This window comes from Lagopus leucura, unplaced genomic scaffold (assembly GCF_019238085.1).
Source record: "Lagopus leucura isolate 7727_CA_CO unplaced genomic scaffold, USGS_WTPT01 Super-Scaffold_73, whole genome shotgun sequence".
Taxonomy (NCBI): Eukaryota; Metazoa; Chordata; class Aves; order Galliformes; family Phasianidae; genus Lagopus; species Lagopus leucura.
This window is the reverse complement of record NW_024962252.1, coordinates 90,838,213-90,861,302: the sequence shown is the minus strand read 5'-3', so window position 1 is coordinate 90,861,302 and position 23,090 is coordinate 90,838,213. Positions and strand designations below refer to the sequence as shown.

Here is a 23,090-nt window from a genome sequence, read left to right as displayed (position 1 = left end):
ATTCACTGTTTGCTGTCCGTAAACATTCAGCAAGCATTGAAGAATGTCAGTGGGTGCCATTTTTTCTGCATGGAGGAATTCAGTTCCACGCCTTTGCTTCATACGTGCTTTTATGTCAGGCACCATTCTGTCTCACTGCCCCTCTGCTGCCATCCTTGCACAGTAACAGGATATTGGTGGGAAGGTTCAACTTCTACTGCCATCTCACCAACATCCACCTCTGACGCTGTGGGCCATCATAATTAAATACGAGGCATTACTTTTGGACCAGCCCTTATACATGACCTCCTCAGTCTCTGTTTCATTATATTTCATCTCAATAGTGTAATGAACGGAAAAAGTTTATTTTATAAATTATTCCATCCAAAGCACATCCCGAGCATGTAATAAGAAAACTAAACACATGAAGTACTCCCTTGACTTGCTTAAGAACTGAATGTGCTGCCATCTGGTAGTTGTACTCTGTTCTCTTGGCAGCATTTGATTGCCTTCAGTTTTCTCATGCAGAGTTGTCTGTCTTTTGGCTTATGTATTATATTAATTCTACACTGTATGTATGCTTTTAATGGAAAAAAAAAAAAAAAAAAGAAGCTGTTGTAACAAACTAATGTGAATAAAAGGAGAAAACTATGTCTTTAACCACTGAAGGAGAAAAGTTTTTGATATTAGTTGGCCTCGAATTTGTTTCAGACACTTTATTTGAGAGACATGAAGTAAAGTAAGTCTTGGCATAACTTGTAGTATTTTTTAAAAATTATACAAAATATATGTAATTTAAAAAAATTGATCAAATGTTCTTGATGAAAAGATGAAATCATATATTGTCCCTGTAGCAGTTAACACTTATTCCAAGGCAGGATGACTGATTAGTTTTGGACTTACTGGGCAATGGGAAGCTTTCCAGCCTACGTCAAAAGGAACTGAGAGACAGTAACTTTCAGCAGGCAGTGTCTGTAGAAGCAGGGCTGAGGGATTTAGTTGCTCCACCATTTTATTTTAGTTAGATGGAAAAGAGGGACTAATTTTTTTATTTAGTTTTATTTAGTTTTTTGATGGCAAGTCCACACACGCCAAGAATCGGTATCTGATGGCTTCCTAGTTTGGTTGAGCTGTGTAGGTGGGGGGGAAAAAATCAAGTACTTAATCTAGCATTTGTCTTCTCTGCTTCTACAAGGCCCTCACTAACCTCGCTTTTTTCCCTAGAGAAACAAATCAAAACACTTTCTCAGGGACAGTAAAATTTCTATTTATGGAGCCAAAGATCTGGATAGCCTTGTCATTCTTGACCTACCTTTCCTCAACATGCTCCTTTTTCCTCAAGAAGAGGCTTCCTTGAAGCTCGATGGAGGATTCGTTCTGAAAAAAAATTCTTCTTTTCCTATTTTTGTTCAATTTTCTCCAGATGTGGGCTCATTCAGATTGTAAAGCTGATGTATTAATCAAATTCAACCAAAAGCTTTCCAATGTTTCTCTTTTTTGTTTCTTTGTTGTTGTATTTTAAAATATATTCTTATATTTTCGGTCTTAGTCTAATACATTGTGCAATCTGGTCTTAATGTAAAATATGATGTTGGGGGTATTGAAATATAACAAACATTACAAATAAGTTCTGTGGTTGCATTTTAAATGTCTTCAGTGTTCTTTGAAGTTTATTTTTATTTACTCAAGTTCGTTCTTATGGCTAGGAACAAAGGAGATATAATTGTAAGAATGCACTTGGAAGTTAATCTGAATTTGTCTTGACATGTTAATTTTATCCTTTGATACTACTTATTAATTAACAAATTTTAAATACTGTCATCTCCTATCTGGATTTTGCACTACATACGGCAGACAATAGTGAAAGTAAAAAGTCAGTGTAAAACAGTGTCTGTGTTTGCTTGGTCATACAAAGTATGCAAATAAAAAGGTTCAGTTAAAGGCTTTAAGAAAGACTTTGTTATGTGGCTTGGATGTTCCTGTAAATGGAAGTGTACATGTGCTACTATATGGTGCTGGACTCTTTTTAGATGATAACTCATTTTTCCTTCTACACGAAATATGTTTTTGTACAGGAAACATGCTTTGGACATCTATTTAAATGTAGGTACTTGATAATACACTGATAGACATTAAATATCTGTTTTTCCTCTCTTGGATTTTTTTCCTTTCCTTGCTCAAGATCTTACTGAGATATTATGCATATCTAACTTCAAAAAATTACTAGGCGTTTAACTTTGGCTTGTGGGTTAAGTCAAGCCCGAGCAAAAAATGAATTAATAATCCTAGAATCATAGATATCCCAAGTTGGAAGAGACCCATAAGGATCATCGAGTCCAACCGTTTTGGTGAAAAAGCTAATTTACACAAAGTAAGATCTGTTGTAGTTATAATGGAAAAAATTAATTATAAGATTGGTGATAATCCCACTAGTGCTAATATTTCTTCTGTTTTGGTAGTGTTTTCTTGTTATGCCTCTTGACCCCATCTTTGTGCCTCTGCGCTTTTTGTTGCTCCAATGCTGTGTTCTGCTGATAATTCTGATAGATCACTGTGTAAGCAATCTCACTTACAAATGATGCTTGATTTTGTCTGGACCACAGGTTTGCTTTGATTGCAGAATCTCGCTGAACAATGCGTGGCATTTGTCCGCTGAAGAAAGATGGCTATGGTGCCCCTGGAATAATGTTGTTTTTACGCTTTCATCCTATCCCACGTTTCATTTAGAAATGTTCATAGGCCTGGAAAAATGTCTTCAGTCCTTTGGCCTTAAGAATCAAAAATACCTTTCTTTTATTTGTCTTTCTTTATCTCTCTCTCTGTTTTTTGTTTTGTTTTAACTTATGAGAAAATATCTTAAAAATTATAAAGTTGCCAATTACCTTTAAGAGAAGCTAAGGGATTTGAAAAGATCTTTTTTTTTCTTGAAATAGTAAATAAATACCAAAATTTTTCTGAAAGAAGGAAGACGTTCATATATCAAGCACAAAGGCCACAGCTCAATGTTTAGCAGTAAAATGAAAACCTTTAAATATTTTTAATTGAATATCATTCTGTAATTTAACTGAAAACGTGACCACCTACGAGCAGAAACCAGGATACCCTTACCAAGAAGGGAATTGAAAGAAGTTGTATCTAAGAGGCGAAACCTCTCTGGGGTGCAATGAATTGTGGTTACAGTATCAAATGTCTTTCTGTTCAGTTGATGCAAGTTACACTTGTGGGACTTTTAACATCACAGAATCATAAAACGGTTTGGGTTGGAAGTGGGTTCTTAAAGGACATTTCCTCCAACTCCCTTACAGCCCATTGCTTCGTTGCTTGTTATACATTTTTCACCACTTAAACCATTTAAATGGAATAATGTACATACAAAAACGTAAATATGTTTGACTGTGCTTAGAGAAAGCTGTAATTTCTCACACCAGTAACTTTGCTGTTGTGAGCTTTGTATCATAGCAGGAATCATTCTTCCTAATTTATTAATTGCTTAAGCATCAAGTTGTTGGAGCATTAATGAATCACCTGACGAAATGCATAACTTGTGCTCCTGTTTCAGTGAGAGGTAGCATAGCTTGAGCTGCTGACACCTTTTGCCTCAAACCCAGATAAATGCCGTTTTCAGCCCTACTGTATTTTAGAGTTTCATAAGGCTCTTTTTTATGTTTTACCAGAACCCATTCAGCAGCTCTGAAACTTGGAAGCAACAAAGTTTGTAGAAACATGCCTTTGAGTCTTTTCACTGCCTTGGTTAAACATTGATTTAGCCTTGGCCTATATTAAAGCAACCAATGTATCTGAAAATGTCTCTGCTTAGCTCAAAATTAACAGTGCATATGAAAACATAAGCAAGTTTTCTCCATGGAAAATGCAGAAGTGTTTTGACAGAAACACAATTGGTTTTGGGGTACTCTTTTATATATATTTTCATCATTGCAGTTGCCATGTACTGTGAAGTATGAGTTCATCTCTGACAAATATTTTTTTTCTAGAATTTCTCTAAAGCATACTTTTGTATTCAGTGCTGATTTTCTTTGCATCTTCCTCAGAAATGGGCTAATAAACATGGAATTTCAGTTATTTTTCTTTTGTGTTGATGCAGAATAATTCTTTCTTCTATTTTCGGTGAACTGAGTCATTCAGTTTACTTTTTCTACCCATCTGTCATGGTCATTCTCTTCATGTGTTAAACGCTAAGACAAACAAAATGCAAAAGAATCCAAATTGTTTACAGCTTTTCTAGTTTCTTTGCCATTTGTCCTTTGGACTGCAGTCATTGAACAGGTGAATTGTTCAATCCTTGCAAGCTTGTTCTGTATCCTGCATAATTTTGTGTCTCATCATACTTGGTAACACTTTTTTGACTTTCCCACAGACTCACATTTCAAGACTTCCTCCTGGAGCGGTGGCAGGACAGTCCGTAGCAATAGAAGGAGGAGTTTGCCGACTGGAGAGCCCAGAAAGCTGAGCAGCTGATTCCTCACTTCATTGCAAAGAATGTGAATGACGTTTTCTACAATAAGTTTTTTTTTGTATGTCTTAACAAATGTTGGAAATTCTACCCTTGCTTTATACACCGTATTGCCACCATGTGCTCCATAACTTGAGACAAGTGCTGCTGTAGTTTATGTTCTCACTCTGTGAATGGGAGTGTGTGCATGTTCATTTTTTCCCTGATACAATAGGAACTCTTCCCAGTTGTACAAAGATTATATATGATTAGCGATTACGTTCTCATTGTTTTATGTTTGAGAAATATCTGAAAGTTAAAATGAAATAATAATTTAAATATGTGGTCACAATTGTCATTCATGTTCTAAATTTAAAAGGAACAGGCCTTTGAAGTGGATGTATAAGTATGCAAAAACGATTATGGTTTCAAAGTTTCTCAGTGGTTTAAGGAAATCCAGTGGTGGTTTAAACATGGATTGCTTTTTTTCCTCCCCAATAAGGAGGAATTTTTTTTGTCAAAGAATGGTTTCAGTGAAACAAACTAGAGCAAAATTAAGGCTAGAATTGTTCTAAATAATCTTATAAGTCAAATCTCTGTTTCCAAACTAAGATGTTAATAGCTTCAAGCTGTATCTATTACAAAATGCTATATGAAGATAATGTATCGTAATAATGCAGTCTTTATGTATAATGGAATATTACAATGTAAATAAGAAAACAAAGTTTATGGAAAGATTCAATATTATTCTTTGCTTCTGTTTTAAATCTATTTTTAAGAGAGGTACAGAAATGAGCATATTACTGGATGCAAAGTGCAATGTGTATTGAATGGATGCTGGGAATTCTGATACTAGCTTTCTTACAGATAAAGCAACTTCCTAAAGTCCAGCCACAGCATGGGTATTTATATAACTCTGTGTAATATATATGTACTGTGCATAAATTTACTGTAATTTTTTACACCTTCAACAAAACTGCAGTATAAAACAGTGTAAAGCTTGTCTGCCTTGTGAAGCGTTGGCAGCTGAACTGTCTTTTGTCACCAGTTCTGATATGTTAGCCAGATCGCCCGTGTCCCAAAAGTGACTTCTCACATACAATCTTCCACTCAGTACTTCTTTCTTTACAGCACTGGCAGCAATAGAAGACTTTTGTAATTAATTCATTGTCATGATAAGTATGCCAAAGAAAAATTAAATTAGTTCATCTTTTTCCCTGGTGGATATTTGATAATTCTGTTTTCAGAAATAGTGGATGAATAGGTATTCAGACTGTATTTGCTTAATTGGGCATTGTACTATCCTCTTTTGTAATGTTGTGCCTGCCTATAACAGACCTACTCGACTGCTGATTAAATGGTTGCATTGATTGTAGTACCAATGTTTCATGGATAAAAATCTTAATACATTATTTTAGTAGCCTGAATTCATTTTCACTCTTATGTTAAATAATACACTGAGATATGTTCTTATTTGTCTGTTTTGTTTTTTTTTTAATCATGACATCAGTGTAATCCTATAGTTTAAGATATTTCTATGAATTCTTGTAGATAATATGAAACAAGCTTTTCAGGTTGAGAAACCAAAAAGTGGAATGCATCTGTCTAAAGTAGTTTGTGCTAAGGTGTCCATCTGCATCCTTGGAGGTACAGCCAGAGTCTGGTCTGATAGGGTGAAAGAGTGTAGTGGTTTACACAAGTTAAGGTTTGGCAGTGCAGAATACAGCACTTCAGAAATGTTCTAACAATGAAGTTTAGTTGTCAGAGCCATTGAAATTTCTCTAATGTATAACATTAAGTGATTGTGTGGGTGCTGCACTGTTTAATGTGTGAAGAATAGTTATAATTCTTGTGAGTTTGTGTACCCATACTTGAAAATGGCATATTTTTTGCAGAAGTTAAAGCGATGGAGATAACCATTCCAGTGCTTTTCAGTATTGCCTTTGTAGAAACATTGGCATAAATTCACTTTTATGTAACAAGGAATGCAGAAGGGCTTGTGCAATGTGTAAATTGATAAGTTGTTTCTTCCACTTACTTGCTTAATGTCTTGTTATGGAGACCTGGATAGCAATTTATGATCTTTTTCCCATATGCTATCTCAGAATTTTATTTCTGTGTGTATTCGTACATATGCATATGTATGTATATATATATATGTATATATATATATATATATAATCATAACTCAAAAATCAGTGTGCTTAGCTTTTCTTTTGCTTTCATTTCTATGTAATATTCCAATCAATTACTTCCTAAGCAACTTTTGTGGAAAAAAGCCAGGCTTCTTTGTGGAATTATGCAGGTGTTATTGTTTGAACTTGAGCCGTGTCTTTTTTCATTGTCCAACTTTTCCTTCTGTCTGGCTACAGGAAAAAGATATTCTTGTCCTGAGAATCACAAGAACGGTACAGAGCACAGACCAGGTACAGAGCTGACTTTATACCTTTGATACTCATGAGAAGAAAACTATCTTAGGACATTTGCATTTCTGTATCAGTAATCATGAAGACTGGCAGGAGCACAGCTTCCTATCATCCTACTCCCCCTTCAGCCAATGAGAGCTCTTAAGCTACCTTAATTGTGGGTCTAATTCTGCTTCCAGGTCTATTTTGTACTTCAAAAGGGCTTAATGAAAAGTAAGTGGTGAGGATAGACACTTAGCAATGAAGTGATCTGTAAACTCTTGTACGTGACAAGTAACCATTGCCACTGGCACAAACAGATACGGTCCAAGAGGAAATTACACAGTTGGTGGCAGTAGCTGTCTAAAATTATAAAGGAAGGATAACCAGATGAAACACATATAAATACAAACAATTTGAATACTCTTGATTTTTGTACTCAAACACACAATTACATGTCCTTGGTTATTTTGTAGCAGACAAGTTGGTGCCAGAGTAGTCACTAATCTATTATAATAAATTTTACTTCTAAAAGCTTGTAATAGCCTCTCACAGTAAAGTGTAGTAGTGATTTGAATTCCACTTTGTGTATTCTGTAGGTACGAAGAGTGTGTTTCTCTGCTTACGAACTGATCTCTAGAAAGGGTGTGAGATGAAAGTGATTTGCCTGGCAAGGAAGTGGGAGCCCAGTTCACTGAAATTGTAAAGGTTGGTATGGGAGATGCTGGGGATGAAGAAGGTGGAAGCGAGGACACTTAGAAAATATCAAGGGTATTAACAAGGCTGTGGTAACCACTGTTGTTAACTAAAATGTAAGTTAATAGCAGAGTCTGGATAAGGAGTCCGAAACCACTCAGTATTAGAAGTGGAATAGGTGCAGCCACCATAGTTTCTAATGGCCCTATAGATAGTACAACTGATAAATAAGAGCTGTTTTCTTTTTGCTCCGTTTTAAATTTTATTTATTTATTTATTCAAAACAGAAAACTGTAGGAGGTTGGAGGCTGTTCTGCTCTAATAGCCCTATGCTTGATCATTTGCTCCATTACAGGATAGTACAGAGTTAAGGAGTGGTTTTATTGTCAAAGGACCAATAGTGATGCAGTATTCATCATTCATTCACCGAACCTGGGCAATAAATCCCCATAAAAATTAGCTAGATCTCTTAATAGTGATTTGAGCCCAATAAACGTCTATCATGTGCCTAAGCAAACCATATGAAATGGTGAACATGAAAGCAACAGCCATGGTGAGACTTGCTTTCCTATGGTATCTTGACCACAACACCTCTGATTGCCTCATAAGTCTTTTGTGTGATGGGAATGCAGTACATGTATTTTACCTCCTATGCCCTGCGCTCTTTTACTGACTTTTAAGTTCACAATTCCTTGCAAGGTTATGCTCTCCTTTCTGTGCTCCCCATCCCAATACAGTAGTGCCAGCTGACCAGACTCCTCAGTTTCCAGATGCTGCAGTACCTTTAGCCAACTCTCCTGCCCCCAGTGTCAACATGCATTACTGTACAAGAGAGCACACATGTTGTGGTGGGTTAAGTAGCTCCTGGATCTTGGCTGCTGGTTTCAAGGATGAGAGTAACTCCTAGGATGCAGGTTGTGCAGGCGTGTAGGCAATGAGTAGCTGTGGTCCTCTTCAGATTTGTAGAAATTAGCCAAGGAAGGCAGGAAGTCCTCAGATACTACAGATAGCATGAGTCTGTAAGCGTGGTTTCCAGGCTAAAAGAGTTTGAAGTATCTGCTTTATCTTGCTTCTTAAATAGCATATGAGAACCCCCGTCAGACTCTGCAGTGTTGGACACACTTGGCTGTTGCTGTGCACACAGTGCAGGAGTATATCATCCAGGCAGACTAACAGAAGAGCTCTGCAGCTTGTGCAGAGGTGCATCTCCCCACCCCTTTGGGATTCTATCAGTCAATTACAATATATTGTAATAGATATTTAGGCTAGTGTTGCCCACTGTATTACATTCCATCACACTGGTGTAAACATCCATATACTTATATAGAAAGAAGCTACCTCAGCTCTGAAACCAAAGGCCTTGTGAAGTTGCTAGAATGCAATTCTCAGAAAGCACTAGTTGAAGGCAAATGTTTGAAATGAGATCGTGTCTCCAGTGAAGTCATTAGGAGCTCAGCCATCAGCTTTGGCAGAGCCAGGACGTCAGTCTTTGAAGTGTTTCTCTTGGAGGAGTCGAACATTATAAGTCCCTTAACGCTAACGCTGGAGACTTCAGAAATGAGATTGAGCAAGGTATTTGGATGGCTGATGCTTGTTTTTATGGATTATCTGGGGATATCTAGTGAGTGTGCAGAGTTTGAGAAGTGAGGTGAAAGAATCAACGTGCAGTCTTTCCTTTAAACAATTGGAAGTCCCGCTATAACTTTGCTGCAGATGGAGCTCTTTGCTAGCCAAGGACTTTCAGCACTTTTTTATAATTTAAATATTTTTTGTAAAGGGGATAATTTTTACAGTTCTTGCTTCCCTTTAGAGGTATTGGAGTAGAATGGGATACACTGTGTGCTACAGCACAAACATCAGCAAGGGTTTGGTTTTGCTTTATCCAGCTTACCAGTGGCAAAACCACCATTTTCAGGGTGAAGTGCCCAAAACCACCATACCAGCCTGGATTGTAAAGTCTGTGCTTACTACCACTGAAATAGAAATGTTGTTAGACATTTTGGGTCACTTCCGGAAAGTTCCGAGGGCGCCATCTTGGGTGAGATGCTTCCCTCAGCAGCGCTCAGAGAAGCACAAAATGGCGCCAAGCAGCAAGGCGTGTGGTGAGGGGAGATGGGGTGCTCCAGGCACGGGGAGCTGCAGCCTGCGAGAAGGACCCACGTGGAGCTGGTAAGTGTGGAGAGGAAGCAGGCTGAGGGAAGCTGCTGTTCTTACTAGCAAACATATTTTCACTGCCCACATGTTATTAAGGCTTTTACCCAAATCTGTGTCGCTGGTGATGGTGCTTGGTAAGTGATCTCCGCCTCCTAATTTCATCTGAATTTCCATCCCTGCTGAGGGGAAGCGAGAAACAAAGCAGTGCACTGCACATGCATATTGCACCTAGAACTTTCTCAGGGCCAAATCCTGAAAAGTTTTGCAGGTGAGCATTTCTTGTGGTAGCTCAGTTCTCTTGGATCAGTGAGCTGCATTTTGGGCCTGGCAGCTGCAGGCTTGGTAGGTTGCAAGAAGGTGGGATAACCCTTTTGTTGTTATATTAGTTACAGAGTGAAGCTGCCCTCTCTTTGTGCTCACTGTGATTAGCACTTCCATTGGATATAGCTCTTATTCTGTTCCAGTCCTTCTCAGGGAGTCACTGCTACAATGCACTGCAAATTTTGTTGGGGAAAAATAAAATTGACGTGTTCATAAAATCACATTCTTTGCCTGATTTTGCAAGAATTGAGTCTAGTGAAGTGCAGTTCTCAATCTGATGAAGAAACTGTTTCTGAAGTTTGGATTCTAATCCTTTCCAAAGGCGGTGAACTCCTGTGGGGAGATAAGAGCATGCCAGGTCCTGAGGTAATTAACGGTCAGCGTTGTGACATGAAGACCTTTGAAAGCAACGATGTGTGTGTCTGAGGAGAGGAGGGAGATGGTTTGATACCCCATGCTTAGTGTATTAATGCATTGTGTAATTTCTGTGAAAGAAAACTAGCTAACCAGAAGAAAATGCCAGGCACAGCAGAGCAGGCTTTATGATACATGATTTGAAATGAAGTTACAATTAGAAAGCTGTAAATCACTTCGTTCTCCAGGGAGGAGAACGGAAGGATAGAAAAAGCATCATTCTTAGGTGTGCTCTTTGCACATCACATGAACTTTTTCAGGTAAGTTTCAAGAATCTTGACCAGCGTGAGGGAATTGCCTAAATTAGAAGAGAACTTGAAGTAAGGAAAGTGCCAACTGTAAGTGGTAAACAAAAACCCAGGGGGAGTTTTACTATTACAAACAATGCGAGGGGCAGAAAGCAAATGAATTGTTTTCTTGGCCAAATTGTGAATCAGTTAGAAGTTGAGGTATGAACTAATTCTGTTTTCTTCCTTTGGTATTTCTTTTATTGGAATAGTTTTTGATTCTGAAACAAAGATGCCTTCTTTGTTTTGCTCGTATAAAATTATTTTCACTTTAAACATCTCTAAAGGCACAGAAACTCATTTAAAGTGAAGATGCTGCTACTTTGGGGAGATGACAAACCCAGATAGGGGTGTCTGTATGGACCCTGCAGGGATGTGGCACCTGAATGTGTTCAGATCTCTGAAGAAATAGGGTGGATTTTCAATACTTAAGTACTACTCTCTGTTCCTCATGTTCAACCGCCATTGTGTGCTCCAGAGCAGTTTGACTCATGATTAAGAACTTGTTAGGTTGGTGCAAAAATTGATTTTAAACTCTTAATTTGCTTTTTTTTTTTCTTTTTTCCGGACTTTTCATAATTGGCAATAATCTATTATGTGATATGGCAAGTCTTACACTGAATAGCGTGTGAAGAAGCCAATGCAGCCCTGGAGACTGCTGGTAGCAGGGCAGATGATGAGAATGATGAAGGAACCACAACTGCTTTCTGAAGTGGTCAAGTTTAGTTTTTCTGCTTGGCAAATTCTCTCTCCCCGTTGTTGCACATGCGATCCTTTTGCTAAGAACAGTGTTCAGGTAATTAAAAAAAGCTATGGCAAACTCTGCATCCATTGTATAAATATAGATAGAATAGACCTTTGGAACAGGACATATAACAGAAAGACTAAATATTTTGTTTCTTCATTGAAGTCTTTCCTGTATCTGGAAAGAAGACACAAGTCTTTTCCCCCTACCTGATAACTAAATGAATTCTCCTCACCCTGAAAAACCCCAAAGGAGTCTTTCAAGTGAGAACTGAGATTTCCTCATCATTCTGTTTTTTGGTTATTTGTATTTCAACAGAAAAAAGGCTGCAAGACCTCGTTCTTACCTTGTGATGTACAAATAAGGATACCGAGGACATTTGATTTCGGTCTGTCCTGCCAGGAAAAGAAGTGCTGTAACAGTTGATAGCGGCTCTTTCCTCTCATTGTGCTCCCTGGTGAGGTAGTGCTGCACTGAGAGCTGTGCAAGCTGAGCCTGAGAGGCTCCAAACCTCTGCTTGACAAGGGTGTGATGAGCCCTTCCAGTCTCATGGGAGTGAACATCCTCACACCAGGAGCTGGGATTTCCCCATCCTGGGCTATAGCTTTGTTGACAAGCTTATTTTTTCACTTTAGCATAGTAAATAGAGTGTATCTCCTGGTTGGTGATGATTCATCTTTAATTATGTTTAATAATTAGAATTCCATGCTTGTCTACAGCTTCCTCCGTGCTCTGCCGAATAGAGTAGGCTCTGCTCTGAACAGCTCCATCTGTTGGCACCACATCTCCATAGAAAATAAATAAATAAATAGATGAAAAAGACATTCTACAACGCACGGAGATTGCAATGTCCGACGTGGCCGCAGGGCGGTACCGCACTCGGTTACAGGGTCCTTTGGGCACTGTTTCAGTATCTGAGCTAACGCACGTGATCCCATGGCATCGTGCTACTCCATGTTCCATCCTGCTAGCATGCTTGAGGGCTGAAGTGTGAGCAGGGCAGAGCATCAGCCCGTTGGTGTGTGCTGATACCTAAATCCTTGTCATGTTTCCTCTCCTACCATGCTGGGAATGATTCTTCAGCATTAAGCCTCCATGTCGTGGTCTTTGCCGGAAGTGCTGCTCAGGTTTAAGTTCAATACAGACTTTCTTCTGTTTTTAAGGACCTAAAGCCCACTGCTGAGCACCAGTAAATTCAGCCTTCTCTCTGGTGGTTGTGGCTATCTCAGGCTCAAGGCTGTCACCATGCAGGAGCAGCTGCAGAGCTTGCACTATGCTGGCATTGATTGGTACAGCTTCATTTCCTTGTAATTGTCCAAAGTCAGAGCTATTAGAAATAATAAGATTACAAACATGCTCACAAGCAAATAGGTTTGCTTTGTTCATACAGATTTCTGTCTCAAAGAAATAATTACCAGCCTTCTAGAAAATATTTTATTATTCCACTGTTCTTGGTGTGTAGGTATGAACAGGCTCACAGAGTATCCAGTGCTTGACATCAAGGTGTGGGTATTTTCAGTACTGACATTTCTTACATGTATCCTGATCCTATGGTCCTAAAGCAAGAATGAGTCTGTCCTCATTCTACAGGTTTATTCTTTGGTGTTTTGTTTTGTTTTTTTTTTAAACATTTTCTTCTGTAAGGAACATCAGATGTTCAGAGTATCAGAAAGCAGCACATCTTTATGATGAGAGTATTCTGATTTTTGGCAGAGGATTTTTTTTTCACCTCCACAGAAGGGAAAAGAAATGTACTAGCTAAATGAGTACAAACAGTTGGTTTCTCATGCTGTCACACGCAGCATGCAATACTATCCAGCCTCATTTGCGAACAAACAGTTCTAATTACATGGATGAAAAATGATACTTAAAAAAATGAAACAAAACACTGTGCCCTTTGTTTGCTTATCTTCAGTTGTGATTGTCCTTTGGAGACTGAAGCCTGGGCCAGAGCTGACATAACCCAAGATAGATTACTTCCATGAACTTCAGCAAGAGTTTGGGTTGGACTATGCAATGCTGCAAAACATTGTGCCTCTCAGAAGGGCATGAGTACAAATTATTCATGGTACAGGCTTTAAAGAGTGGGATGTGAACAATGTGGCAGTCACTTCAGATTTCCAGACTTCTCTGCCTTGAACTGGGAACACCTCAGGGCATTCTGTTGCTGCACTCTGGCATGAGTTGGGTGTAGGCACAGCCACCCCAAGGAGGAGCAGCAACAATCAAAAGAAGGACACTGGTCTAGACGTTAGCAAGCTACAGAAACCCGCTTTCCTTCTGAGAATTAAAAGACAAGAGAATAAGAAAACAGTTTCCCCCCATTCCACTGCCACATTCCCATGTTGGAAGGCAGGCTCTGCTGTCCTTTAACTGCCGTAGGTTTCCTTCATGATTTCACAGCTGCCTGATGTTGCAGAGCAACTTCCAGCCTCTTGCAGGATGCTCTACACTTCTACAGCTGTGATTGTGATGATTGTGGCCATATGTTTGAGGACTAATCTCTTCCAAAGAACTGAATTGCAAAGAGACAACAGTCGGTTTTAATGGTGGGCATGTTTCTGGTAGGTGCTTGGATGATATGTTGGGAACTAAGAAGAATGAGGAGTCAAGTTGACAGAGCACATTGTAGGTGGGGATAAAGAGGAAAAACCTGAATTGGAACTACTTCACTTCAGAAGTTTTTGGCTGTATTTGTAATGAAATGAAGATCAGATCAGAGAAAGCAGCTACATTCTTAATACAACCCCCATTCTGCCTGCTTGCTGAGCTACCCAGACTGATTTGCTGCAGGCTTGAGATGTCTTCTCATTTTGAAGAAAAAGCACTACTGTGGCTCGGGAAATGTGAGCAAGTCTGACTTTGGTTATGGAAAAGCTACTAGGCAGAAGTATGAAAAGCTTGCTGGTAAATCATTTACAAGAAAATATCTTGCTCGGCATGGGGTTTTCAATGAGGGGGTCATATTTAATGACCTGCTTCAAATGTTATTATAAATCATTACTTCCTCACCCTCTAAATCACAGCTGCCTAATGCTCTGTATGCTGTCCTGTAAGAAGTGCCACTAACCTGTGAACATGTTGGAGTTTGGAGCCATGTGGCCCCGTGGGATGGTGGGAGGTGCAGAAACATGAGAGCCATCAGGCATCCTGGGGGCCATGCCTGTCCCTCACTCAGCTCCTGTGTTTTTCATAGCGCTGACCGCCTCTGCACAACACAAGGCCTTTGGGAGCGTTTTGACCATTAGTCCTGAGTAACCTAAATGAAAGCATGTCCCTGCTGCAGAAACAAGAACAGTTTTCAGGAGGATAAAGAGGGCAAGTGTTCAGCCTAGATTAAATGATGCCTTTGAGTTATGCAGGGAAACTTCTTCCAAACTGTGTAATAAACCTCATGCCTGCCTGTAATGGTCAGCAAGGCTTCACTGTGAACTGTTCCAGAGCCACCTGTGGTTAAATCTCTAAATCGCCTTCAGGTGATGCATAATCTGCAACAGCTAGAGGAGCACAAGTGATGGCAGCTCATGGTACATTGGTGCCTGTCCAGATGGATATCTTTGTATGAAGGAGAAGTCCCTTCCCATTCAGACCTTTGAAAGACAACTGCCAACACAAACACAAGGGAACATGAGTCCCACATCCAGTTCTTGATGGAGAATTGACCTTGTGCTGGAAGGAGGCTGTGGGCTGCTCTCATCTGTTTATTTTACACAGAGAAGTAGGGAAGAAAAACCTCAGGTCTGTCTGTGGAGCCACTGACTCCTTAGAGAAGTGCCTTTTTTCTATTTCTATCTTTAGATGATGACTTAAAAAAAAATCTCTGTGTATCACATATTCTTTTATGCCTATGTCACAGTCAGCAGTTCTATAGGTCATTTAGAAAGATTTTAAATGATGAGAATATGCAAGTGAAAGAGGAATATCTTTTGATGGATGTGTTTAATATAATAGTACTTTTACACTTAAGAAAATAAGATGAAACTCTAAGAGATGGACTCTCTTCAGTCTAGAGTGAGCATAAAAATAAAAGTCAAAGCATATTTAAGGTTTTACTCTTCCTTAACAGAATGGTCTTAGCTGAGGAGAGAAAGTAGGACTTACGATATGGCTTCAAAGTAAATAGGTAATTTTGGACTTGGGGTGAAAGTGGAGTAAGGAGCTGGGGAAGATAGCATGAATGGGAAAATACAAACAAAATTGTTAGTAGTGTCGCTACTACCATAAATACAGTTGTGACAGAATGTAGAGAACAGCAACAGGCATACCCTCACAGGGCTGTCCTGTCTGCTGCACAAAAACCAAGACTGGTGTTTGCAAAGACTTTCTGTGTACATCATAATGTTGTGCATTTTCCTGAATCTTTTTCAATATTATTCTTTCCCCTGCACACAAATAAGATTTTAATTTTAGAAGACGTTCTGGTAGTCTTTTGTGGGCAGTTTGGAGGAGGGGACATGAGTGTTGGTTAAGTATTTTGGTTTCTCTGCACAAATGCAGGTTTGTCTGAACTCAGCTCAAACATTGGGCAGGTGTCACAAACCTTTCCAGGGCTTTATTGAGAAGATGTCTGAAGTCACTGCTCGTGGGTGAGCACAGAGCTTGTACAGTTTATACAGGTAATGTCCACATCAGTGCAGCTCACACAAATCTGCCTGACCACGCTTCCTCCTGCACACCACAGTGGACCCACTTGCATGCCTGTATTGCCTCCAGAAGGCGGCTTAGGTCCCTTCCCTCAACTGCAGTCAGACAGGAGGGCTCCAAACTACAGCTTCTACAGGGATATAGTTCTGTGCAGGACAAAGCTGTAAGAGCAAAAAACAGCAGGTGTTGCAGAAATGCTGATTCACAGCTTGAACCAGTGATTGAGCACCTGGCAGGAAGGTGGGGTCAACCCAGAGAAGCACAGGTGCATGCAATGAGTTAGGGTCCACCCCTTCCCAGACTTCATTTAAGGGCTGGCAGGGGGGAGGTAAGGGTAGGTTTCTGGTGATTTCTCCATCTCTGAAGCTTTCTGAAGGTAAGTAGTTGGGTTGTTTTTTTTTGTTTGTTTGTTTTTTCTTCTTCTGTGCCTGTATAGTTGTGTTTGAGCAAATCCTTACTTGCTGCAGCCTGGTCTCTTGCTGCTCTGCTGTTATTGCTTGTATATTTTCTGGATTTGTGTGGGCTGGTATCTGGCTGGGTAGTAGAAGAGCCTTACTAGCCAAAGTAATTTATACAAAGACTCAATTTACTGAATGCTGTACTTCTTGGATGTTGCCATGGAAGACTTGTCTAAAATAACATCCTTTTAATGGGTTTAACTTTGCTAGAACAGATTACTGAACTAATCTCGCTAGTCCAGGCAGGGGCCCAAGGCACCTGTGTAGAAATAGTACCAACACTTGGTGCAATACCACAGGCTTTCCCTGATTCCACTCCACTGAGCAGCACTGAAGTGCAGAAGACACCCCTGCCCACTCTGTTTGTTTGTTCAGCACTTCTACACCCCCTTTTTGCTTACTGGCATGAAACATTGGCTGGCTTGGCAACATCTAATGACAGCTTATGGCTCACTACCTTCTACTAATTGTGCAGAGTTAAAAATACAAGTTTTTCCAAATGAAGAGCAGCAATAAGTGAATGCAGGGAATGGTGTTTTTTCCATAATGTGTTTACTTTGTCCCACACTGTTGTTTTGGAAGTTACTGTTTTCATAGAAAATGAGTACAAAGCTCGGTAGGTCTAACTTAACTTTTTCTAAGTATGTTTTCTGGGGATCGTCATGCTGGCTAAAACACAGACTGCTTCTCACAGTGAAACATGAACTCAAAGTGATGTTGCAAAACTTTGATTACAAGATGCATGGTGGCCTTTCAATTGAAACTGGCCACGCTGCTATAGGATGGATATTTCTGGTCAGACACTTCCAGAAATGCTCAACAACTCCCATAGAGTGATGTCAGGAGCTAAAATTACCAGCATTTCTGTGGGGCTTTTTAAAAGCCTTCTGTTCCACCAGCCACTGTATCAGCGGTGGTCAATATTTTCTCGTATTGGTTTGTGGGGAAATAACAGGAAGAATCTTGAATGAGCTATTTATAAATTGGCTATTTATAAATTGTATTACAATGCACACTCATCAGGTTCTGATGAGAGGTTCTTGCCTATAGCAAAGCTATGCTGGTTGAGAGGAGCAAATGGCTTTGTTTTCAGTTTGTACTTCAATGTGAACTCGGATCTGCACAGGATGTTCTGAGGACCATTGGCAAACACTCTTAGTGAGCTGTGGTAGGAAAATACAAAGATAAGTGGGCTACAGTGTCATAGCTTTCTAGCTAGCCTTTTGTCAGGACTCTAAAATAGCTTGAACTCCAAACTGGCATAACTTATATGAGACAGAAATACAGCCTTTCTCTGCTGTCATTCTATGCCACTGCTGTTTCTAGGAGCCTGTTTCAGTGCCTTCATGCTCTTTCTGAGAAGAGATTTTTCCTAATACCCAACCTCAACCTGCTCTGGCCCATCTTAAGGCTGTTTCTTTGTTTTAACGCATAGGTTTGTGTGCCCCTCATTTCTATTTCCTTGTAAGCATGTAGTATGTGGTTTGCGTATGCTGGGAATCTGCAATACTGCAGAAAGATTAACCATACGCTCCTATATTCAGCTGATGTCTGCTTTATTGGTGTGGTGGTCTTGTAACACCTCTAAAATACTTGTAAAGGTTTATTTTTTGTTTGTTTTTTTTTTTTTTTTTTTTTTAATAGAAGTAAATATTGACTTTCAGTGGAAATAGCCAGCTCTTTGTGTTATTTGGAGTCCTTTGCAATGCTAACCTAATGGTATATTTGAACTCTTCTAAATGATTGTCTTAGGTAACCATTGAGTGTTGCATCATTGCTGGGTAGTCAATTTATGTCCATCTATAAAAGTAGTTTGCTGGTCTGCTCAGGTATGAGTTGGTTACATCAGCCAGAAATTGCTGTTGTGTTAATAGCTTCTGTGTTGGGTCCTGGACATGGCCAGGAACTCTGTAGCTGGGGATTCAGGTAGTGAGGGCCCTGCTGGGCTCTTGTGTTAATGTACTTCTGGATTTATCAAAAAGCAAATTTAAAAAAAAAAAAAAAAAAAAAAAAAAAAAAAAAAAAAGGCACCATTTGGCCATTGACATGTTTTGTGCTTGCTGTGCAGTTGTTTGGGTATGAAAAAAACACCTAGAACACCTTGCTCCCTCTCACTGAAGAAAAATTTCTTCTCAATCCCAGGTGCACTTCTATTTCAAGTTAACTTTGGCAGATTTACAGTGGCCTTATGGGCCTCCAGGCTGTAATATCTTATGATTAGATGGAGAAGCATGGGTGGCTGCTGAGGTTTGCTGAAGGAGATGGCTGCATGCGGTGCAGGGTGCAGTGTCATGGTTGTAGGTCACTAATGAGGACTGCTTATTAACATTGCTTTTTGGGAGGATGGGATCCAAGCCAGGTGACAGGCTCTTCCCAAAGTCCTGCTGCCTGCCCCACTGCCTTGCTGGCACATGAGTGGGGAAGGTGTGAAATCCTGTTGTTTCCTGGAGGCATGATAAAGGCAAGGCAACACACCAGAGCACTTGTGTCCAGAGACTAAAATCAGATAACTCAGTCTATGCTATTCTCAGTTTTGGCATGAGGCTTGTCATGTCCTAGCTTAGCATGAGCGGAAACTAATTGCTATTCTGTGTGGCAAATAAGCATGTATGCCCGTATGTAAATTATTTGGAGAACAAAATGCCCTTCTCCAGACAGTTTTCTCAAATGACTTCATATAGGAAAGTTGTATTTTTCACGTCTGGCTCTTGAACATTGTTTTTCAGTTACATGGTACTTTCTGTAATAAGCAATGAAAATTCAGGCACAAGGATATAGTGTGTGTTTGTTCCATGAAGTTGGGACCCTGTTGATATTTTGTGGAAAAAAAATAAAATGAAAAGCTCATTTAATACCAGTCCAGCTATTTATACCTCTTGCACAAACTTAAACATAACAAAAAAATGCAACATAACTCATGAAGCAAAGGAGCGTCTTTGCCAAGTGTAATATTTGTATTTGGAAACATGGTCTATATTGTATGAAGCAGTAGCCTTCTAACTGCCTCCAAGGTTTCTTTTGGCTGATGTTTATCCAAACAGTCTTGCTCTTCATTCATTTTAATCACTGAGAGGGAGCTGAGTGTTTTTACACTGGAAGACTGGCGAAGCTCAGTCTCAGCTCTTTTGGCTGGCGCCGAATGCCCTCCTCCACTTGCCAGAGTGCAGCAAGCCTCACTGCATGCCAGCAGTAGGCTGACATGCACAAGTGCCTGCCTGCTCTGCTGTTCGGCCATGCCAAAAGTTTTGGTGTGCTGACATCTTTATTCTGCATTTGGTTTTGTCCTGTGTGTCCTGTAGATCTTGCACAATTGAAAGAAGAGAGTCGTGGCACCTTTGTTTAATGGAGGCAATGCCCTGTGCTGCCATGTACGACTTGAGCAAAACTGCTGGGCGTGGGAAAAGTGGTAGCACTGGTGCCTTTGGGGCTGGGGGGGACTTGGAAAGTTTGCAACTCCACTGGTCTCTGCCCTGGGAACAGTAGTAGTCAGCTAGAAGATGGCAAACACGTTATCTTTGGCCCATGTGGTGAAATGTGGGCACTGGCTTTCTATGTGAGGCTGGTATCTTTGTGATTTTATTCCTCTCTAGGAGATATTGGCAAATACTCTCAGTTCTTTTTTTCCTCCTCTAGCTCTTCTAAAAATATTAAAGTTCCAAAATGTATGGTTGTCCAGACTACAAGACTATATTTAAGCCTAACTTTGTTAAGCTTAATTGACTCAGACACCTGTATATGAAGTTAAGCATGTGCTTAAGAGATTGCAAGGCAAGCTCTTCAAATCCTTGCCCTGAAGAGCTGAAGATGTCAGGGTGTATTTCAGGGGGTCTCTTAAACAGGAAAATATCAGAAGTTCTGGAAATGATAGAATTAGGAATAAGTTATAGTTCAACAAAGCAGGGAGAGCAAGGACTGGGGAAGACATGAGTCATTCAAATATGAGTCAGAGGCTTAATGATAATGCAACCTTTGGAAGAAATGAAGACTAAGCCACATTTCTCTACTTTCCCTATCTGTCAGTTATATGGCGCACTGCTATGGGCCTCACTGATCCTGACGCTATCACAGAAGCCGTTTCTGCATGTGGATGAGTTGTTCCTGAAAAATGTGCTTGGCACAAACCGCTCTTATTTTTCATGCAAGGAATGCAGGTCTTCCTGTTCCACATTTTCTTTTCTTCAATGAACATAGTTATTGTTTTTGCTGAGGAAAATCCTCTGTCTGTCTGCTGAAATACTTGAGGAGGGGGGAGATGAAGCACAAAATCTTTCTATTGCATCTAAGGATTTCCTCTTCAAATCGCTACTTCAGTGATTCATTGCTCTTTTCTATAATAAATGCTAAGCCAGCATCTAATGATGCTTTGCAGTCCTTGTCTAAATCTGTGCTCACACTGATGAAGGTGCTGGGGGCTGGCGTGGATGGTCAGAACTCAGTTACCCACTCCTTGTTCTGATCTACGTCACGGATGTGCTGTGGTGCAGTTCTGGAATTGCTTCTGCTGCTGCCCAGGGGCATTGATAGGTATAGGGCAATATTTCTGTCATCTCTTCAGTGTTTGCATGGCAAACCACAATGCATGACCTGACCAACTCGCCTTGGAATTCAACTGCTGATCTGTTTCACAGCATGGAATCTTCTTAAATACATATGTTTTAGTGCAAGAAAGCTATACAGTCAGTGGGGCCGCAACAAATTCTGGCAGGATTGGAAGCAAGAAAATAGAAGCAAGTGTTCTGATTTGTCTCTAAAGTTAGGGCTATTGTTCATCTGGTCAACTTTTTTATGTATGGAGTGAAGGCGGAGATCTGTGTTTTGGGGGAAAGCCACACTGTGGATAAGTGCAAAGGAATTCTGCCGCAGCTTTGCTATGAGTTATGTTGTCTGAAGGATTTAACAATATCACAAAGTTCATCAAGAATAGGAACACTCATTTTCCTATCTTCTTCTGCCAGCAAAATGAACAAGCGATTTAGGTTCCTTAAAGAAAATCCACCTGGTAGCTGTGCCAGCTCTGTCTTCCTCATGTTCATGTGCATTTGCTTTGCTCCTGAGTCCCAGATGGATTTGTGAAAATGGCACAGGGATGCCAAAATGCATCTGAAGACACATCAGTATGCACAAATTGTAAAGAATGCACTCCCTGGAGCGATGGGTGATTTCATCAAAAGTGACTTTCCAGCTACACTGAAACCTTTCATGTCTCTTGTGCAATCTGCAATGCTAAAGCAAACAATTTGAGTGCCAGATTGTCATAAGTATCTGAGTACTTCAGCTTATTAAAGGGCCACAAGCTTATCAAATCAGAGAGAATATGAAATCTCAAAAACAAATTAAGCTGCTATAAATACACCCAGGTAGATATAATCAACTTCTCTCTCCCTCCAAAATAAACAAATAAATCAATCAACAGACTTCTAAATCTATCAAATATTTTTAATTAAAGCACTGAGGCGCACCTGCCAAGCTTCTGGGTTTCTGTAGCCCTTGGGCAACATTCTCTCCTTGTGCAATGTTATGTTTCTTGTGGAGCTTTTTCCACATCTTACCTGGGAAAGAGCGAAGAGAGAATTGGGGTTTCTGATGGGGCCGCATAGTGCTATTACCTAACTTCTGTTTTGGATGTGGCAGCCAGTATAATAATAAGCCATAAAAATAATAAAATGGAGAAAATGCAGGTAATGCAGTTAAGGGAAGTTCTCAAAAGGACAGGGTGGTAGAGGGGAGATGCACTCATTGAAACTGGAACACATGCCAGGAGTCTGTTGGAGCAGGTGTGAGCGGGGACAAAAAAAAACAAGTATATATTTGTGGAAGCTTGAACATTACATTTCATGGAAAATAAGAACTGAGGGAGTGAGAGTACAACTAACAGCCTTTAGCTGTAGAGAGCGTGTTTGCAAGGAGGAAGGGATGGTGTTGCTCTCTGTGTCCATTACTGTAGAAAAGAGTGCACAGCCTTTGAAGTAGAAAGGAAGAAGGGTCATGCAAAAACCTGCCAGAGAAGAAGATAGCTTGCTCAGGTGTGGAGCAAACCCAGTGAAAGTTTCTCAAATACATAGAACAAATCTCTGCCAGAAGCACTCTCTTTGACCAGCTCTAAAGCAGGATGATGGACTGGGCTCCCTCATGAAGATTGCTGCAGCCTGATTTTCCTCACATTGGTAGCACTGCTGACTGCTATAGCTGTGCCTTCTGTAGCATGTAGAAGCAGATGACGTGTCAATGCAGAGTTTTGGATGTGGTGCCTGCATTTTTCCCCTTCTCCTTTTCCAGGCTTCAGGAACAATCTCACATATTCATCAAGTTTCAAAACAACAAGTTAAAGTAGGTCACATCATAACTTTACCAGCTGATTTATTTCAAGAGTAAACCAGTGATGAATTCCATACAGTCCGATGTTTCTTTAGTAAAGGCGCAATTGATTTTTTTTTTTTTTTTTTTTCCAGTGTTACAAGGTCAGTACTATTGTGGCACTTTTCTTCAAGTTAAAAGGAGGCTTATATGAAGATGCTTCTGTTGCTTTCTTTTATGTTT

The 23,090-nt window shown here is 40.0% G+C and overlaps 1 protein-coding gene across 7 annotated transcripts in view; it reads left to right on the top strand.

Annotated features, from left to right (window-relative positions):
• Positions 1 to 5,900, top strand: part of TASP1 (taspase 1) — a 75,068-nt gene extending 69,168 nt beyond the window's left edge. For all 7 annotated transcript variants that reach the window (XM_042895316.1, XM_042895313.1, XM_042895312.1 and 4 more), the window contains one exon: positions 4,355 to 5,900. In XM_042895316.1, coding sequence (XP_042751250.1) covers positions 4,355 to 4,403 — 49 coding nt within the window. In that variant the 3' untranslated portion in view covers positions 4,404 to 5,900. The remainder of the gene's footprint in view (positions 1 to 4,354) is intronic.
• The last annotated feature ends 17,190 nt before the right edge of the window (positions 5,901 to 23,090 follow it).